The sequence below is a fragment of the Aythya marila genome (genome assembly GCF_965140915.1).
Source record: "Aythya marila genome assembly, chromosome: 18".
In the NCBI taxonomy this organism is placed as follows: Eukaryota; Metazoa; Chordata; class Aves; order Anseriformes; family Anatidae; genus Aythya; species Aythya marila.
In genome coordinates, this window is record NC_139059.1 from 2,570,538 (window position 1) to 2,589,364 (window position 18,827).

The following is an 18,827-nucleotide window of genomic DNA, read 5'->3' on the forward strand; positions in this document are numbered from 1 at the left end:
TTTTTTAGTGAAAGTACATAGAAATATCCTTGTTACATACTTCCCACCATTGCAAAAAAGCACATTTCACACGCAAGGTGACAGAAGTGCTAGAAATTTCATATATTTTGATGCCAAACATGGACCTTCATGAATAAAACTGTCATTCCTTAAATTGAAGATTTTGGACATTTTTAGACAGCTTTTTTTTTTTTTCTTTTTCTGTGAGAAATGACAAGTTTTACTCCAGCATATCCCCAGTTTGCAAGACGCTACATGTAGCAGCTTCCCCCCGGTGTATTGCTGTTGAAAAACAAACGCCAAATTCCCACCGTTTTGCATGTTGTGACGATTTCCAGCAGCCCCACTGGCACGGTGACAGCCATCACCAAACACAAGCCCTCAATTCACTGTTATGGAGAAAGAGAAATGGTGGCAGAGCCCTGGAAATGCACTACATACCTAGATTTATGGGGAATTTCGGAGCCACATCCTGGGTTTGGTGATGTTGTACTTTGTACCGGGCTATTTTCTGTCTGTAGAGCCCCGATCTGAGTTAAGACCACCATGCAGCATGGACTATGTTATCAGATATTTATGGAAGACTCATGACTAACTCTGGGCAAAATGTGGATGGGGAGCTCTGCAGCTGCACCTGTAGATGTGAAAATTCGATCCTGACTTAACAGTTACAGCGCAGGCTGTAATTTATCTTTAAACACACCTTTTTGGCTCTTACAAGGCACTTAATCTACATCTCTTCCCTCTGGCTGCCTAAATCAAGGACACCTGGTCCTTTCTGACTCTTCACTGTACCCTTCCTGGAAAAAAAAAAAAAAAAAAAAAAAGAAAAAGAAAAAAAACCAGCAGACAATTGTGTTGAGAAATACCAAAGACTTTCAGCTATTGTTCCTGGACACCCCAAGACAGCTGAAAGCTCTTAACTAGAGGAACAGACAGCAAAAGGAGATGTGGCAGACCCCAATACCTCCATCACACGCAACCCTGGGGAAAATCTATCTCCTTACATTTTTGGGGGCTGCGGGCACACCTGCTGCCAGACTGTTTTCCATCTCTCAGAGTTGGCCGCCTCTTGCCATAGCGCTTATCTCCATCCGCGTTTGGCACAACTTGGTTCGTAGCCTTGCATGAAGGGTCAAGGCATTTTAGAAAGACCACGGACTGATCTCCTATTTTCTCAAAAAGAATAAAAATCTGGGGCAAAATCAGAATGAATTAGGATAAACCCTGAGCTGGCCTGAATTCTCCCTGTATGAGAAACCAAACACAAACCTTCCTGATCGGTTCAGCAATACTTGGGGCGGGTGTGCTTATCCTTTATTTTGAAATTACACTATTCTGAGCTTCCTGGATTTAACTGGGCCCAAAAGCGAAAGTAACATACCAAAATACCCTGAAATAAACTTCTAGGAAGGGTTTTCAGGTCTGGCTAAAACCACACAGCTTTGGAAATTGCCGAAAGCTGTCTGATCTTTTGAGATTTCCATCTCTATTTCCAGCGCACATAAGACGCTTCCAAGCATTTCCCAGCTTATCCTCGCGGCGCTTCGCAGCCACTGGAGTCGTGCCCCATCGTTTAGAGAAACCCAAGAGCCTTTCGAGGAAGGAAACACCGCCCGGCCCGCAGCCTGGCTGCCGGCAAGGGCAAGCCGCCGTGCCGCGAGGCTGCTGCAACTCTGGAGCTGCTCCGCTTCCAGGAAGGGATTTTTAATGGGATGGCAGTGAAGCATGAGAGCGTGTCAGAGAGCAATCCAACAGCCCAGGGAAGCTCTCGCTTGGGCTGGATACCCGCAGGATAGCGAGGCCTTGGCTGTGGCTTCCCGTGGGCAGGCGCTGGATAAGAGGCAGGCAGCGCCGTCCTCTCCCAAAGCGCTCCGCGGAGAGCTGGCCGGAGGCCCCTATCCCTTGCCTTCACTCCGCCCAACCGCCTAGAAAAAAGGCTGCTAGTAAAATCCCAGACAGTAAAACGCAAAATGTAACAGTGACCAAGATGTAAGGGGTCGATGGAGGCTAAGAGCTTTCTAGCAACCCAGGAGTGCACTAAAGGAGGCCGTGTAATAAATGTCACGAGCCACAGTCGTTCCTGGGAACAGCACTGCCCGCAGCATGGCTCTCTGCAGAATTCACTTGCCCCTGTGGCCAGTAAATTAGATATTCCCATTTTTCAGTTAGTTATAAGCCACCTGAAAATGTTTATCCTCTTCTTTCTCAGCTACAGAAGCCTTCCCAAGCTTTTCCCATCATCTATGCCCAAGGAATCTCACTGACAAGCTTGAGAGGGGAAGCAGCAAAGCACGAGGCCATGCAGCAGGCAACAAGCACTGGTTCACTTGCAGTTTTTCCCAGTCATTTTATTTTGAGTTTTAAATTTTGTTTCCCTTGCAAGAAGTGGGGACGCAGTGGCAATCTGGGACACGTGACAAAACGCATGCCCTAAATCCATTCCTCTCTGTCTGCTTCACTCTTCTCCACCACCTCCAGACCTTCCTTGGCAGAGGGGACCAAGACCAGCTGCCTAGCAGAGGACTTATTTTGTCCCTATGCCATTAAAACCACCCTTGCAGTTTACTATACTCTCTTTAGAGTCCTCTTCATTTCTACAGCACACAAACCTTTGTGTCCAGACCACCGGCGCCACCACCTCCTAGCTGTGCTTATGCTCACCTACAAATAAATAAAGGCTGTGATTAAAATGAGCTTTTTTTCTTGCCCTCCTTAACAACAAAATCAACTGCTGTTGTGGCGTGGGGTTACACGAAGGAGCTGCATTCTTTCAACCTGCAACAGAGATAAGTACAGTGCATAAAGCATCTCTTCCAGCCACTGTCCGGGAGTGAATGTCGGTATGCTGCATAGCTCTGGCCTGCCAGAGCACACGTCAAATTTCATAGTATCCATCTGCTCCAGTAAAGGCTGAGCTGAAATATTAATTAGGAGATCTGATCCCTTCTCACCAGAAACAATCTGGATTTTATAGCTCAGCCAGAGGCCAGAGAAGCAGACAAAGCTCTGCGATACATCCTTTGCTGCTGGTTAAAGGCTTTCAAGGAAACAACCAACTTGGGGGAGAGGACACAGGCTGTAAAACACATGGACATCTGGTCTGTTATGTCCACCCTTCGTCTGCCCCAAGCTCAGCCCCCTCCTCCTAAGTGCATGTTCAGAACAGAGAGAGATGACTCCTCTAACATAAACAGCTATAATATGGCAATAAAGATTAATGAGTAAAACTTGCCATTTTATGTATAATCCGCGGGGATTTACAATCATTAATCTTTATTAGTGTGTAATAACTGTTTAGACAGTAAGGACAGATTCTCAGCTGGACAAAACTGGCCTTTTTCCAGCAAAGCCAATGGAGCAATGCCAGTTTACACCCTCCATGACCCTAGCTCTAAATGAGACCCATCCCCATCTGCAGGAATCATATCGCTAGCAGTATTTCCCCAACAGCGGGAGCAGACCAGTGAAGGCAACTATTTGTCTTTCTCTGTATCTGAAAAAGAGAGCCGCATGAGTCCAGGAAGCTCAACAATAGACATGTCAATAAACATGAGGAAATTCAATGAAAAAGCAACAGCAACAAAAGGAACCCCAAGGAGCAGGGAAGTGGATGATTTTTGAGGCAAGACTATAAGATCTGGTTTGGCAGGAGCGTAACTAAGAGGGATGTAGCAATCTTTGGCATGTGAAAGAGTGAAAGCACCAAGACAGGCTCCCAGAGTTCCTCTAAGAGGAACAAGATGGAAGAGAGAAAAAAAAAGAGCATCTTGGCTGGCTTTTCTGAGAGAGGAGTTTGGGTTTTGTTTTTAATAAAAAAGAGGTCTATTAAACAAGGGAGCTGGTGGGAACCTTGTCTGAACTACATCAGACCAGCCACTAAAGCAATGCTGCGTTGGCCGAGCAGGATTTCCTCTTCCAAAATGTCTAGGAAAGAAGGGAAACGTGCAGGTACATACTTAGCTTCCTGCAGACACGGAGAAATCCTGGCTAAGGGTGGCAGTGCCGGTGTTCTTGCCCTTGGAACTGGGCACGGCACTGCCACAAGGTGCACCTAACACTGACCCAACAGGCACACAACCACCTCCTTACACGGCTGTTAAAGAACTGGGAGCTCAACTTAATATTTTAAGATCCACTTCTGACCTACCAAATGCCTTCCCCACCGCACAGGGGAGGCCGGCTGCCTCCAGAACTGATGGTCCCTCCTCTGCAACAAGTCGGAGATGCCTCCTTCATTGCCAGGAAGCCCAACAAAAGGCAGGAAAAATGCAGAAATACAGTACGTGGATATCTGTGTAGTTCTGTACACCTGGAAAATCTCCAGAGAAGATGGGCCTTGCACCCACTGCAGCAGCAGGAACCTGGCATTTAAAAACAGTAACCAGCAAATGCCCTCCGATATCTCCATTAAATTTAAGGGACCATCAGGGTCCCAAAAAGTAGCTTTCAGGCTTGCCACAGTTCAAGGCAACATGCAGGAGGTTCCAGGCACATCAGGAGCTGTAAGGAATTTGCATGTCAGAGGAAAAAAGCGGAACATCATGCCCCTGCGGTCTCCCTCTTCCTGCCATGAGGATGGGCCGTGCATGTCTCCTGCAGCCCCACAGCCGCTGCTGTGGCTGAGCAGAGAGGAGCAGAGAGGAACAGAGATTAGCAGAGAGGAGCAGAGAGGCCCTCGCTGCTCTGCAAATGCTGGAATTAATTCCCACTGCTGGTCCAGGCCACAGCTTGGTGCTGAGCTCCGGGCAGCTTTCCTCTCCTCTTTGCTCCCTGGTGTGTTTTGGTTTGTTTCAGGTCCATGGCATAAGACCTGCTTCTTTCGCACTTTAAATATCCTGACTCAGGACAATCTAACACCCTGCGTGCTGCCCACAGTGCTGTCAGAAACAAAAAAAGCCTTTTGGAAAACAGCTTCAGCTCAGCAGCATGACTGGTCGGGGGGCACGGTGGTTAGGAAGGGCTTGATGTCCCTGAATTCATGCCTGCCACAGGCCAACCTGTACTCATGTTATAGTCTAACAAGATTTTGAGTATTGACCAAAGCCTTTTCATCTTTACAGAGCTCACAATCAAAGGAAAGAGAAAAGAGCCTGATTTTTGTCTTGCAACCCAGCATGTTTTCAGCTTTTAAGCACGCAGGAGTCCCTGGCTCTCCTCCCTGCACTGAGGCCACCGGCTCAGGCTTCTCTCTAAGAAAACCCTGGATCAGGCCAAGCTTTGTGTCCACACATGCTACAAGAGATGCAGAGGCAGAGCCTCCACAGGGCTCTCCTGCCGTGAGTACCTTCCGCAGCGGTGATCACGCGGATCGCTGCTTTTACTCACGCTGGTCACAAGGATTCACACTTGCTCCGGGCTGACGTAAATGACTTTTAAAGGAACAAAGTGATGGAGAATCAAGAGGGAAGTGAAGTGATTTGTTGCATGTTCTATTGTAATGTCGTTAAAACAAAGGGATTAGACGGCCCAAGCACTGCAAGAGCAAAAAGCATAAAAGAAAGCACTCAGCATGTAGTGTTGAGGCATGCAGGAATCGTTTTAGAGGGTTACTAGCTGCAGACAACACTGACATTAATTTTCTATTGGAAAACGCTGGTGACATTAATATCTGCTATTAATACTGAACTTTGACAGTATCTCATAAATTCAACCTGTCAATTACAATGGCACTGAAATAAAGGTGCTCTGAGGTCAAGGAGATGCAGTGTCCAAACGAGACTTATATTCCAGGAGAAAAGCAGCAAAAACAATCTTTAACAAAAGCATCAGATCCATATGTAGGAAAACCAAAGGGTGGTTTTAAATGTCATGTTTTTCAAAGCGAGAATTGATGCTGGAACCAACTCTATAAACTGGCTGGCCGGACTTTCAGCTGCAGCTGAGGACAATCAATCAAAACAGCTCTGTGACTCTGAGAAAGTGAGAGAGAGAAAACACACACACACACCATGGAATATGAGAGGGCAGATTATGAGCCATGCGAGGCCTTTTAAAATTACACTGTGAAGTAAAACATCTTTTGTGTTTCATCCGCAACGAAATGTGACCTGAAGGGTTCTCCTCGACACGAAGTGGAATACGGAGCCCATCGTTACTGAGGCTCGGGCAGGCTCACGAAGCACAGGCTGAGGAAGGGGAACCTCACCCCAAAGCCTGCTCGACCCGTGAGCTCTTTGCAGCAAGGAAACTTCTGCACCTTGACCCCTGCGAGCCCGCCTCAATCCACCCCGCTCCGCAGCAGAGGGGCACAAGGATCAATGAATCCTCAGGAGCAATTCACCCCGTCCCCTTTGATGCTGGCTGCAGGGCAGAGCAGCACAGGTTTAGGGTTCACAGCCACCTCTGTGGGCACCACCAGCCACGGCCGTGGCGGTGACAGCGGCAGCCCAGGCACTGGCGGTGTCTGCACCTCTTCGAAGTGGTCGGCACGTCCCTAGTGCTAGCGGTACCGCCGCTCGGGGATCCCTGCTCCAAACACTGCCCTCCTCGTTGGCCTTTCCAAGGGGTCGCTTCCCAGGTGGATGCTCAGGCTAGTCCAGAAGCCCAACCTACTCCAACGGAGACCAAACCACTAAAATGGGAGAGAAAGGGCAGGGTCCCAGGCTGAATTACACCCCGTGCAACTGAGACGTTGCAGGGCAAGGCATGCTTCCAGTTGGGATTTGGCTCCAAGAGCCTGTGCAGAAGTGATGGGTGGGGAAGGGAAGCACACAGAGGGGCACAAGGCACGCACGCTGCAGCTCAGCCGCACACAGGCACTCCCCTTTGCAGGGCTGTGGGAAGGAGCCACAGGCAAAGGCAAAGGCCTGAGAGCCGAGCAAGGCAGCTGTGCAGGTTTGGCTCAGTCAAACCAGCATCAATCTGGAGCAAGTGGCCTTGCTCCAGACCCATGGCAATGTCTTGCAGCTCCCCCCTTCTCTAGAAAGTAACCGCCTTACCTAAAAGCAGCGTGATACACTGTCTTCCCCAACCACCCAGCCAGCCCCCGTGCTCCTGCCCTTGGCTCGCAGCTTTTCTCGGAGGACCTGGCCAACAGCAACAAGCTCCTGGTACGGGTGGGCTGTGGTTTCCCTGCGTGGTTTTCCCGGCGGCTGCTCTCACGGGAGACACCTGCAGCCTGTGCCGGAGCCCAGCACTCCCAGCTGCCTTCAGCATCCCGACCAGCGCTGGACACGACCCAAACCGCACGCCGGCACAGGCTCCAGGGGAGCTCGCTAGCACTCCCAAAAGTCTACGGGCAAGCACGGAGGGATTGCTGCCGAGGCAGCGCCTGGAAACTCGCGCCGAGATATCCCTGCTATGCAGACTGTTGGCCTTTCCCATCTGGAGAAGGAGAGAGGAACACCCTTTTAGACCCAAAGCAGCACATCCCCAGCCCAGGTGACCCCAGACACTGCAACGCTGCTGGGTGCAAGGGCAGGCGGGGACCAGCCACTGCAGCCTCCTCCTGATTTCTGTGCAACTTACTGGACAGGCCTTTTCCCTCTGGGGCTTCGATCCCAGCCAGTCTCCCACAATATCTTCCCACCCCGGACCTCATCACCTGCCCGATAAAGCAGAGTAAGTGTGTGGGACGCAGGGCAGGGGCTTTCCCCAGGCAGGAGGCTGGCAGAGCACCGCAGGCACCAGGTTGGCCGAGCCGTGCTGCCCGGGCTCGGAGCACGGTCTCCGGAGGAGAGGAGACCTCGCGGGATGCCGGGGCCTCCCTGCCTTACAGTGACACTGCCTCGCACCCCGTGAAGGCAGCTCGAGTAGCTGAGCTGAGATCCTTGTTTATAAATTCTTTTAAAGATGCATGTTAAATATCTTCAACGACACAGACACTTCTCGTCTTTCTCTTCTCCTTTGACACCTTTACCCCAGCAAAGCCCTAGGACTATCGCTTGCTGTGGCCTCATTTAGCATCATCATCGTCACCACACATTCATCCTCATATAAAACAGAAATCTATTCCATCAAGCACTTAACATAAATATTAAAATAATGGAAGGGACAAAATATAAATCTACATACAACTTCATGACTACCATAGCACCTATTACCATGACAAAGCAAATTCTGGTTTGGGAGGAAGGGAAGGGGAATAAGGAGAAAGTTAGGAAGAGGGATTTTGACTGTCATTAAATATGTAAATCACTCTTTAAATTTTTTTTTTGTTGTTTTGTTTTTGTTTTAAGGTTACCAACCTTATTAAAATTCATTTCACTAACCAGCTCGTTCTATGTCACTATGGATACCAAAGAACCCTTTTAAAAACTTCGGCGAGGCGGGGGTTTCTCAGAATAAAAACAAAACAAAACAAAACACGGCGACTTTCTGTTGGTGCTTTCATGACAAGTCCTGCCACGCGCCCCTCCCCTGCACCCACCAGTCCACAGAAGGGCAATTCATATACAAGTCCAGTTCTCAGTCTCCCAGGATGAGTTTGACAAAAGAGGCGACATCTGTCTCTTTGGATTCGTGCAGGGTGAAGAAAGGATGTTGCTAGGAAAGAAGAGAAGAGAGAGAAAAAAAAAAAGTTTATTATTCACAACACTGAGGACCAAACCTAACCCCTTTTCAGCCGGTCTTCCAGACAGTGAAAAACACTTTGTCGCTAGCATCATAATATTGGGCTTTCCATGTTTCACAGCTGCAGGGAGTCTAGGAAGCCCAAGGGGCCACTTCATGGAGGCCGTGGATTCCCTCTAAACCCTGCCCTGGCTGGGAGGGCTGACCTGGGCTGCTCTTGAGGCAACAGAAGGTATTAAAAACACCGCCTCTATCCCTGCTATGTCATGCCCTTCAGCCCAAGCTGGCTCACAGCTCTGCGGTGCCCTGGGATGAGAAGCGCTGCTCCTGAGACGGCGGTTACCCACCCCACCGCGCACCAGCTCCAACGGGAGCAAGGGAAAAAACCTTGCAGGAAGGCTGACTGCAGTGGGTTTTCCCTCAACTTCCTGCTTTATCTGTGTATTTACCCTCTGGTGACTTCTGAGTCTCATTTCTTCCCTGCAATTGCTCCTGCTCGCAGCAGGAGATGGCTACTTTACCCCGAACCGCCGCAGAGAGGAAAGCCATCCCGGCTGGAAAGCCATCCGCAGCTGTATGTTTAACTACTTAATCGTGACCAACATGGGAAGACATCCTGCCAGAAAATCTTGCCTACATTTCAGCGCAAATGGAAAAATATGTGTAAGGAGAAAAAAGCCCACAGCCGAATGCCTCCCCCCCCCAAAAAAAAAAAACAACTCCTCTCTGGCGGCACCGGTGGCTCGGTTTGCTCTCGGGGGGCTGCAACGTATCAGCTGAGATCAGCCAGCTTCCACCTGAAATCACCAAAACACACTTTCCCACACACTGTTTTGGCAGTTAATTACATTTATTTGTATTGAGGGTGTCGGAAAGGGCCAAAAGGCAGCTGGGGCCCTGTGGGGCTCACAGGCAAAGCTCTGCTGTGTGTAAAATGCTGTTGTACTTCCCATGTGCGGGCCGGGGGAGCTCACTTCGCTTCCTGACCCTCTCAATTCAAGCCAGATTTTTAAAGATATGTTGTAGTTTAGAGGGTTTTTCAAAGCTGCCACCCCCTGTTGCTGAGAGTTGGCTATCTCAAAGATCATTTCTAGCAGTGGCCACACGGAGGGAGGAGAAGGGCAAAGAAAAGAGACTTTCCAAGGTGGGCTCGAGCAGAAAGTTATCCGGTGAAGAAAGGCAGCTCTGAGCAGCCGGGAAGCAACCCAAAGACACAGCAGCAAGGAAAAGGAAGCACAATTATGTGGGAAATCGAGTTGAAATGGGTTGAGGCAAGGATCCAGACATAATTTAAGGTCTCCCTGGGTCAAACAGTCACGGGAATTAGAGTGTCCTGAATAACTCTCAGAGAGACAGCCCAAGTGGCCTGCTGTATCATTACCCCAGCGAGATGCCACCGCCTTCACAGCCGGCGAATTCACACCCAAAGCAGAGCTACCGCAGCCTGGAGGCACCCGCAGGCGTGCCACGAGTGGCAGCGGTGGCCTCCAGCCCTGTCTCAGTGAACCCAAACCCTTTGCAACGCCTGAGGCTGGTGATGGCACAAAATACCCCGTGCTGGGTGGGCACTGCTTGCTCCTGCAACGTGCAGACCACCGGGGAGGAGCCCTGCAGTAGTTTCGTGCTCTGCTTCACCTGGGGAAGTGGGTTTTTAAATGAAATTAAGCAACGGTATCAGTTTTCCTGATGCTCAAGATAGCATAGCGTCATATTTTCCATGAGAAACCTCAATTCCACAGGAAAGCAAGGGAGCAGCCTTGGTCTAAATGACAAGTCCAATCCAGTACCGCAACTTAATGCCATAAGAGAGAGGAGGAGAAAAAAAAAAATAACACACAACAAAACAGCAACCCTCAACCACAGGACCTCACAACATTCATGTCAGTCATAAAATACCACAGCATTGAGATACTCTGGAGAGGTGATCCAAGAACCTAATTCAACAGAAATGCGCTCGCTTGCCAGTGGGTATTAATGCTGCAACAGACAGAGCTGCTCCGGTGAACCTTTTTGATAAAAGGCCATTTGGCAAACTTCAGAAATATGCTTAAAATATTATGTATTTATTCAATAATAATAATAATAATAATAAAATAAATAAATAAAAAAGGGAAAAAAAAGCCATAAACCTCAGGCCTCCCTTTGTCTGAAACCAGTATTTGGGCAAACTGTGTATAAATCAGATCTATATATAGATTAATTGCATGACAGGGCCCAGCAAGAAATGCCACAGGAATCATTTACTGCTTACAACTCACTTTTGAAAGGTGTGTGGATTTCTAGCATGTCTTGTAGCCAGAGAACACCTCAAATCCTGGTGCTTTCACACTACAGAGGTCCCAGCACCTCCAAGCACACGGTCTGAGGCAGTGATGAGGCTGACCCCATGGTCAGCATCACACACATCCTACAATTATGGGGAAGAAGACACCGATGCCTGGGGATATTCTGCAGCAGTTTCCACCCCTTAACCAGAAGACTCCCTTTAGCAAGCTGTCAAGCAGATGACAGTAAAAAAGGGACCAGATACTTAGGAGCACCAGCTGTTAGGAGCATCAGGATCAACACCAGAAAGTCAGGAGTCCAGCCACAAAGCTGTGGGTATCTGGCAGAAAAATCTCATCTTAATCCCTTCTTCTTGCCAGCTCCAGCCTAGAGCTGTGTCTGAGTTTGTGCCAGTGTCCGCACTGCTGGAAGTTCATCAGCAGTTAAGTGCATCTGACCTCAACCCCCTGCACTGCTTTGCATTTCCCCAGCCATGAGTCTTTATCAGCATTTTCTTCCTCAGTTATTCCTCTGTCCTAGGCGTGCTCACAGCAAACAGTCTCTAAGCAGCAGACAAAATTCAATAACTGGAATTATTAGTCACAGACTTGTCTCTGTCCCTAACATCCAGGAATCACCCTGTCCAAAAAGTCTCCTCCGTGGCAATGAAGCTTAGCAGACCACTCAGCTCCTGCAGCCCATGTGGAGCATCCGTGCTGCAAGCATTTGGCTTCAGTGTTTGAAGCCATCACACAAACTCCAGAGGAGGATTTTACCCTTGCTAAGTGATCTCTGCAGCCTCATTCTTATCCCTTAGCAAATATGTTCACTGCTTTTACTTTTTTTTTTTCCCTTGATCTGACTGGTATAGCACTTGATTGACTTGATCCCCAAGAGCACTCGACTTGACTTGATCTCCGTTTTGCAGCACCTTCCTGAGACACTGAAGTGCCAGGATTCTCATATCTGTTATGAAAATTCAGATGCTGAGTATCCCAAATCACCACTCCCTATTGGAAACCCTGTCTACAGCACCTCATTATAACCCACCTCAATTTTGAACCAGTACATTGCATAATCCAGGCACACTCACCATAAGCTCTGGGTATGTTGGCCGTTCTTTGGAATTCTTCTTCAAGCTTTAATGAAAAAAATAAAAATTAAAATTAAAAGTTACATTCTTTATGAAATTTAAGCAAAGCTGTAAAACTGTACCATGACAAAAGCAAGGTTTGAAGTCCTTGTAGAGTGAGTTAAATTGCTCATCCATGTTAAGCAAACAGCTTAGGTCTTGAGGACACCCCCAGCCACCACAGCCTGCACACAGGCCCCAGCTGGCACACAGCGCTGGGTACACCAGTGCAGTGAGCACAAGGCCACAGATCCGGGGACACCCTATATACCAGTGTATACACCCTATATACCACTGCCTGTTGCTGGGGACCAGGCACCATCGGTCTTTTGGGTATTATCAGGTAGGTCAGAGACTGAGGGAATGGATACAGCCTTCATGCTTCTGGCTGGGCATGGTGACCGGGCGGCTCCAAAGCATGTGTACACCGATTTGTTTATCACCATGCTGTTATCAGTGGGGACGGTTCCATGGGACATCCTTTTTTTCTCCTCTCCTACAACAGATGGCTCTGGAGGGTTGTAGCTGGAAGTTATTTTGGTTTCCCTCCAGCAGAAAATAGTTTTTAAAAGACAGGACGTAATCTCTACTCACTTCCTGACAGTGTATTTAGGGGAAAGACACTTGGAGCAACTTGAAAAGATCTTCACACACGTACACGTCGGTGGCGGGGAAAAGGTGTCACACTGAGCAAAACAAAAGTGAGAACCTCGGTGATGATAAGTCGCTCCTCTGCTGGGATTTGCCGGAGCCCAGAGGAAGCGGAGGACACACACTGAATAGATATTTCCTGCTTGCTGTGTGTAGCGGGCTCGTGTTTAGTGTCATGTTGTGAATGAACAGAGGAACCTAGTAACGATACGTGCCAATATTGCCGAACTGGAGGTACGGGATGTGTCACATCCTCTGAGCTCAAAAGTAGCCCAAGCTGAGATGCTAAGGTGAATTTCAAGCTTGGGCACGTCCAGAAGCACGATTTGGATATAATCCTCTTAATTTAGAAGCTCTACAAACAAAACCTTTTTTTCCGAGGTTATTAATACAAGGAAATTTGGTGACAAATTACTGAAATCCATGTAAATTTTCAGGAACAAAGCGCCGTTATTAGATCTGATGCTAGCTCAGACAGGTCACTGCAGCTTCACTGCCCCAGACAGAGGATGATGTATTCACCCTGCGACCTCCTGCATTGCAGCTAGCCTTGATACACTGACTTGTCGTGACCTGGTTTGGTGTCAGAAGAAATCCTCAGACTCTGACACCACAAAACCAGTGCAACACGCAGCCAAAGCTCGCTCCTCTGATTCCATGCAACTCCATTGGTGTTTAGGGGTCTTCAGTGATCCTAGATGACAGGTTTTGCACAGAGAGAAACTGCCATGTACCCTCCAAAGCATAAGGTTTCAAGGTACGAGTGCTGCTCAGTAGGGTCATGCTTCTCACTGCAACTACCACGAACAGCTGTGGCTATCTTAATCCTAAATCAGCCCAAGGCAATAGCTGCAAGACACCGTGTCTGCAAAAGCAAACTATGCCTCTGTTCAGTGGGGAACAACAGCCTGCCTGGCACAAACAGGCAAGTCTGCAATAACAAGCAGTGAGCCAGCAGCACAGGAGAAAGGCAGCTGGTCCAAAATCCCAGCGTGGGCCTTGCAAAAACGGTGGGCATTATGCGAGAGGGTTTTTCCAAGCCAGCTCCCACCTCTGACAGACACAGAGCAGTGTGGGCATGTGCAGGTATTCCCCAGCACAAAGCAGGAGAGAGGCGTGCGGCTGAATCCAGGGACCTCGAAAACATGTTTGGACAAGACTCTGAAGAATTTGAGTGTCAGTACTTAAAGTCCCCGGGCAGGAGTGGCTGATAATCCCCTTCCTGGGTCACAGCAGAGCCGGCCGGACTCCAGGCCCTGACACTGGCAGCTCGGGAACAGTCTCACATTTCTGTATTTGTCGATCTGCCGTCCTTTCTTGGCTACCCTGCAAACCACCAGCCACCTGCCAACTTGGCAAGCCGCGGATGGCACTGCAGCGCCTGGAAAATAAAAACGCCTCCCAGGCGGTTTCCAGGGAAGCTGGAGGGAGAAGCAGTCAGGAGCCGCGGGGCCGCTGCCAGCTCTCTTTGAACCATATGATGAGGGCAGCTGCGAGTCTCCTCGGGTGCTGGGAGAGCCTGCGCTTTCATGCAGCACTCCCAGCCTCCAGACAGCGCGCATCTGCTCCAACCCTTTTCCTACGACGCAGCCAAATCCTCCCGCTGCTTCCAGCTCCGAGTCCCAGCGAGAGCGGAGCAGCAGCCGCAGGGCCCGGCAGCGGGACAGCCACAGTCGGGGCCATCGCGGGGCGAGCTCAGCACCGGGCCTGCCCTCAGAGCTGCGTCCCCCAGGAGCAGGGTGGCACGAGGGGCTGCTCGGGGCAAGGTTGCTGGAGGATGTGGCCATTCCTGGACCCTGCTCAGCTTCCCCACCCTGCCACAAACAGTACATGATATTCATATGGGGGGACTGGCTGAGATATCCTTCTTAATCCCTTCTTCCTGTACATCCCCAAAATCACTGAGTCTGGGTCTCAAGCAGAGAAAGCCAGCCATCGCTGACCACCCCATCTATTGCCCTTGAGGGGTGGTTACTTCACAAATACCATGTCCCTGAGGGACAATGGTGGGGATGGGGACAGTGATATGGGAGGCCACCAGCACCTGTCCTCCTCATCCTCAGATGGCCAGGGCCAGAAGGGCCAGGTCCAGCAGGGCTGGGGCAGCAGGGACGGGGGGAGGTTTACCATTGCGAGGTAAAATCGACGAACTCCGACGAAAACTTGTCTGCTGGCAGCTGCGGCGACGGCTCCTCCACCACCTGCTTGAGCTGCTGGAAGGGCGTCCCCCAGGAGTCGTAGGGAAAGCGCAGGATGGCCAGCTCGATCTGGGGAGACAGCACCCATGCCTCAGTCCCAGGGGACAGACACCCTGTGGCTCCTCCTGCCACCCCACGGGATTTTGGCAGCCTGTTTAACCACCCACACATGTGTTTTTTTGGGTCCTGCACAAACACGTGGAATATCCTCACCCCACCAGGCCACAGTGTCTTGCAGGAAACCTTTTGTGTTTAACCTCCCCCAGCAAACGGGGCAGGCCTGAGGACACCTGGCAGCCTCCACATCCAATCCTCCCTCCTGCCCTCCTGTTGGACATCACTGGGGAGAGGCTAGAAGTTTAAAAAACACGTATTGCATAGGGTCACTGTGCTATAAAATGGCAAGGAGATGGATTCCCCCTGAACACTGCTTCTCCTGGTGTGCAGGAGATGCCGCCGATGCCCCCTCCTCTGATGGGGACTGTGCTAAGTGCGATTTGCCGGGATGTTTTTTCAGGTTTGAAATCCAACCTGCTCCACAGACAGACACAGTGCCGGACGCCTTCGCCTTAGCCCATGCTGCCATCTCCCGGCAGCCTGTGGCCACCACAGCAGGGCTGTCCCCAGCAGGGTGGCAGTCCCCGGGACAGCCGCAGACAGAGCCTCAGGGGTGTCCCAAGGGTGGGACATCCTTGGAGACCTGCCCTGCCACGCCAACACATCAAAGCCAGCAAAGCAGCTCCGTCTGCCTTCTCCTTGACCCCACAATGTGCTCACTGGTACCTTGTGGATTCGCCATGTGCCCCTTCCAGCCCTGACACCTTCCCAGGGAACCAGTGCCACCAGTGCCAGGGGGCTACGGGGAGGAAAACGAATCCACAAACCACACCCAACACCCCAACCACACTGCCAGCCCCCAGATTGCCCTACCATCGTGATCCCCAGGCTCCAGATATCAGATTTGACGCTGTACCCCTTCTGGTTCAGCTCCGGGTTAATTCTTTCAGGCTGTGAAGAGACACAAGGGCAGTTAAGGACCAGGGATGGACTCAGCGTGATGCCTGCACCCAGGGCTCACCAACCTCTGAGGGGTCTTTCACGGGTCAGAGCCACTTAGCCCACGCTGCCAGCTCCTTCACTTGACCATCTTGGCATCAGAGCAAGCCTACATCCTTGCCAGTAAGGGCAGAGTGAAATGGGTCACCAGAAGGAGATGGCACCTGCATCAGGTTTGGGGTGGTGCAGCTGACCCAGCACATCAGACACGAAGGGAGGTGACAAGCCTCAACTCTCCAGGACCGCGTTCACCCCATGCGACTACTTCACAAAAAGAAAATCCAAAGGAGTGTTTTTCTCCCAAAAGAAAAGCACTGGTGTCCCCACAGGGCAAACAGCAAAAGTTCAACACGGAGTAATTACAAAGCCTTTCCCAAGGTCATGGGGAGGAGATAAGGCAGCAGAAAGCCATGCTCACAAGACCTGATTTGACCCGTGAGATCCTTCTCCTCCCTCTACCCCTTTACAAGTAACTTCAGGGATACGTCTTACAAAATGAGGCCCCGGGACATGCTGGTGGCTGATCCTTCCCCCTTTAGGATGACCCGACACCCAGGCTCATGTTCCTCTGGCTGCCCTGCAGCAGCTTTCACAAGCAGCTTCTCGGCGGCTCAACTTACAGCCATGTAGGGTTTGCATCCCGCATCCATGGTTTTAGCAACCGAGTCAACGAGGTAACCGCTAATTCCAAAATCGCACATTTTCACCTGCCCCTGTGTATTGATCAACACGTTAGAGGGCTTTACATCTGCAAGAAGGAACACATACCACAGTCACTGTCATGCATGGGCCAAGCCAAAAAAAGCCAAAGAGCTTCCTATCAGCAGAGGGCACCAAAGGTGCCCGTGCAAACCCCGGTGCTTCATATAGGACAGAATCTCAGCTGGTTGTGGCTATTGCAAGTTCAGGTGACTGCCTCGTGGGCCTGTCCTATGTCCTGCAAGTGTCCCTTCACTTCCAGGTTCCCCTCGTTGATTTGGGGGGTGGGAGGGAGCCCTGCATGTAGCCACCATGTCCTAGCGTGCTGGGGATAGCCACGGCCATCAGAGTGCTCACGGGGCACAGCTTGGCAAAGCTGGGCCATCTCCAGGGGACATCTGTGAGAGCCTGAAGCACCAGTGAGTCCCCAGCTGAAGCTGCTGTCTTGCCAGCACAAGGGGAAAAAACATGGGGAAAAGGATAAGAGGTGGGCAGGAAAGGGTGAAGAACAGTGAGGATTGCAGTGGAAGGAGGGAGCAGGAAACTGAGACAAGGATCAAGATTTCAGAAGTGGCCTCTAATTTTAAGGATACCGAGCTTGAAGGCAATGAGAGCAGCAGCAGGCGTGTGGGTGCTCCACACCTTATGGAAATCAGTCCAGTGTCTCATCTATTTATTACTGCCAGATTTATCTGCTTCCCATCACGGCCTTATAATCCCTGGTGCATTCGCATTTGCATCATTCTCATGAAGGCGGTTATAATCACCATCAGCAAGGGAAATTAAGGTACAGAAAGAAGTCAAAAGTGATAGCTGCCAGAGCATGCAGGGGCTTCCTGGCTAGGCTACTCCCAGATGAAATGTCAGCACAAAGCCCATTTGCTGAGCTATTTAAATGCCCGACACAGGCCACCCTTCTCTCATCTGAGGACTGAGCCTCAAAAGGGAGCAATCCTTCCCCTGTTGACACCCAGAAATAAGAGGTCACTTCTGCAAGAAGGCCATCTACCTACGTGTGATAAAAGATTAATTATAAGCGCTGAAACACCGTCTGAGGGAGACCAGAAGCTGTTTTTGAGTCTTGCTCTTTAGCGCTGGGTGGTTTACAGCTCATTAACATCTACTCTTTAATCAGCGCTTTGCAATCAAGTGCTTCAGGTATCTGAGATCCTCACCCATCTGTTATTATCTTGAAATAAGACAATTTTCAGTGGAAATCAAAGAAGCAAACAGAAATTCAGAAGCTGAGCAGCATTTTCCACCCACTGCAAATGACACAGAAGGCAGGAACTCAGTCCCCAGCCACGTGCAGGACCTACAGCACATGACCGCCTGCTGGAGCTGAACTCCGTTCCCTTCAGACACTCCTTCCCCCTGCAGCAAAACCCTGGAGAGGGCTTTTACCTCCTCTTAAAAAATTGAAAACGACCCTTTAGAAATAAAGCAGCAACTAAGCAGCAACACTGCAATTTGTTTTTCCAAGTGTGTTCATGGCATATTTGAGATGCAAAAAGGGAAAAATGCCGGAGCATGGGACGGACAGACACCGGCACGGCCACGGCTGCGTGCCTGGCTCTTACCTCTGTGGATGACGGAGAGCTTACTGTGTAGATGTTCTAGTGCTTTTACGATCTGAAAGAACAAAACTAGAGTGAATCACAGCTGGCAGCACTGCAACGGGGAGGGAACGCTATCTGGTTTCACCCCCCATCCTCATGGACCTGCTTAGAGGGAAGGAACTACGTGCATCGTGCACCCCGAGGTGACAGAGGGTCCCCAGGGATCTCCAAGGGTACCAGGACCCAATTGAGAAGGCAAAGGAGCTGCAGGGACCTCCCCACATCTAAGAAGGTGCCACCTCTCCATTACAGGGTGTACAGGCACATCTGGGGGTATTTATGGCTTATAAATAACATCACCCCAAACCTAAAAGCCACCTAGGGATGTCCACATGGGCTGGCCTGTGGACCATGCTCTTCCTCGCACAAATACTACTGGGAGGCTGGGTCACACAGGAATTGGCTTAAAAAAAAAAAAAAAACTTTTCCTTCCCCCCTCACCCCACTAATACTCACAGAGACGGCTATTTTCCCTAAGATGTCCTCAGGAATCGTCAGGCCTTTGTCAATAACGTGTTTGTAGAATTTGTCCAGTGAGGTATCCATCAGCTCCATGCAGATCCACACGTCTCCCTGGAGGATACAAAAAGCAAACATCTGCCCACTGGAACGGACCATCCTTGCCTTTCATGTACAAACGCCTTCTTTGGCACTTGCCCTTTGCTGGCCGGTTTGCTTCTTCCCTGTCTCGTA

General features: G+C 50.2%; 1 protein-coding gene across 2 annotated transcripts in view; it reads right to left on the minus strand.

Annotated features, from left to right (window-relative positions):
- MAP2K6 (mitogen-activated protein kinase kinase 6) overlaps positions 1-18,827 on the minus strand; it is a 53,497-nt gene that overhangs the window by 8,286 nt on the left and 26,384 nt on the right. Inside the window, exons 6-12 of one of the 2 annotated variants that reach the window (XM_082774928.1) lie at positions 18,591-18,707; positions 18,096-18,147; positions 16,437-16,564; positions 15,691-15,768; positions 14,690-14,829; positions 11,873-11,918; positions 8,372-8,487 (exon numbers count right to left, since the gene is read on the minus strand). In XM_082774928.1, the coding sequence (XP_082631054.1) occupies positions 8,410-8,487; positions 11,873-11,918; positions 14,690-14,829; positions 15,691-15,768; positions 16,437-16,564; positions 18,096-18,147; positions 18,591-18,707 (639 nt within the window). In that variant the 3' untranslated portion in view covers positions 8,372-8,409. Of the gene's footprint in view, positions 1-841; positions 8,488-11,872; positions 11,919-14,689; positions 14,830-15,690; positions 15,769-16,436; positions 16,565-18,095; positions 18,148-18,590; positions 18,708-18,827 lie in introns of those variants that run through there. The other variant, XM_082774927.1, reaches the window with a different exon arrangement.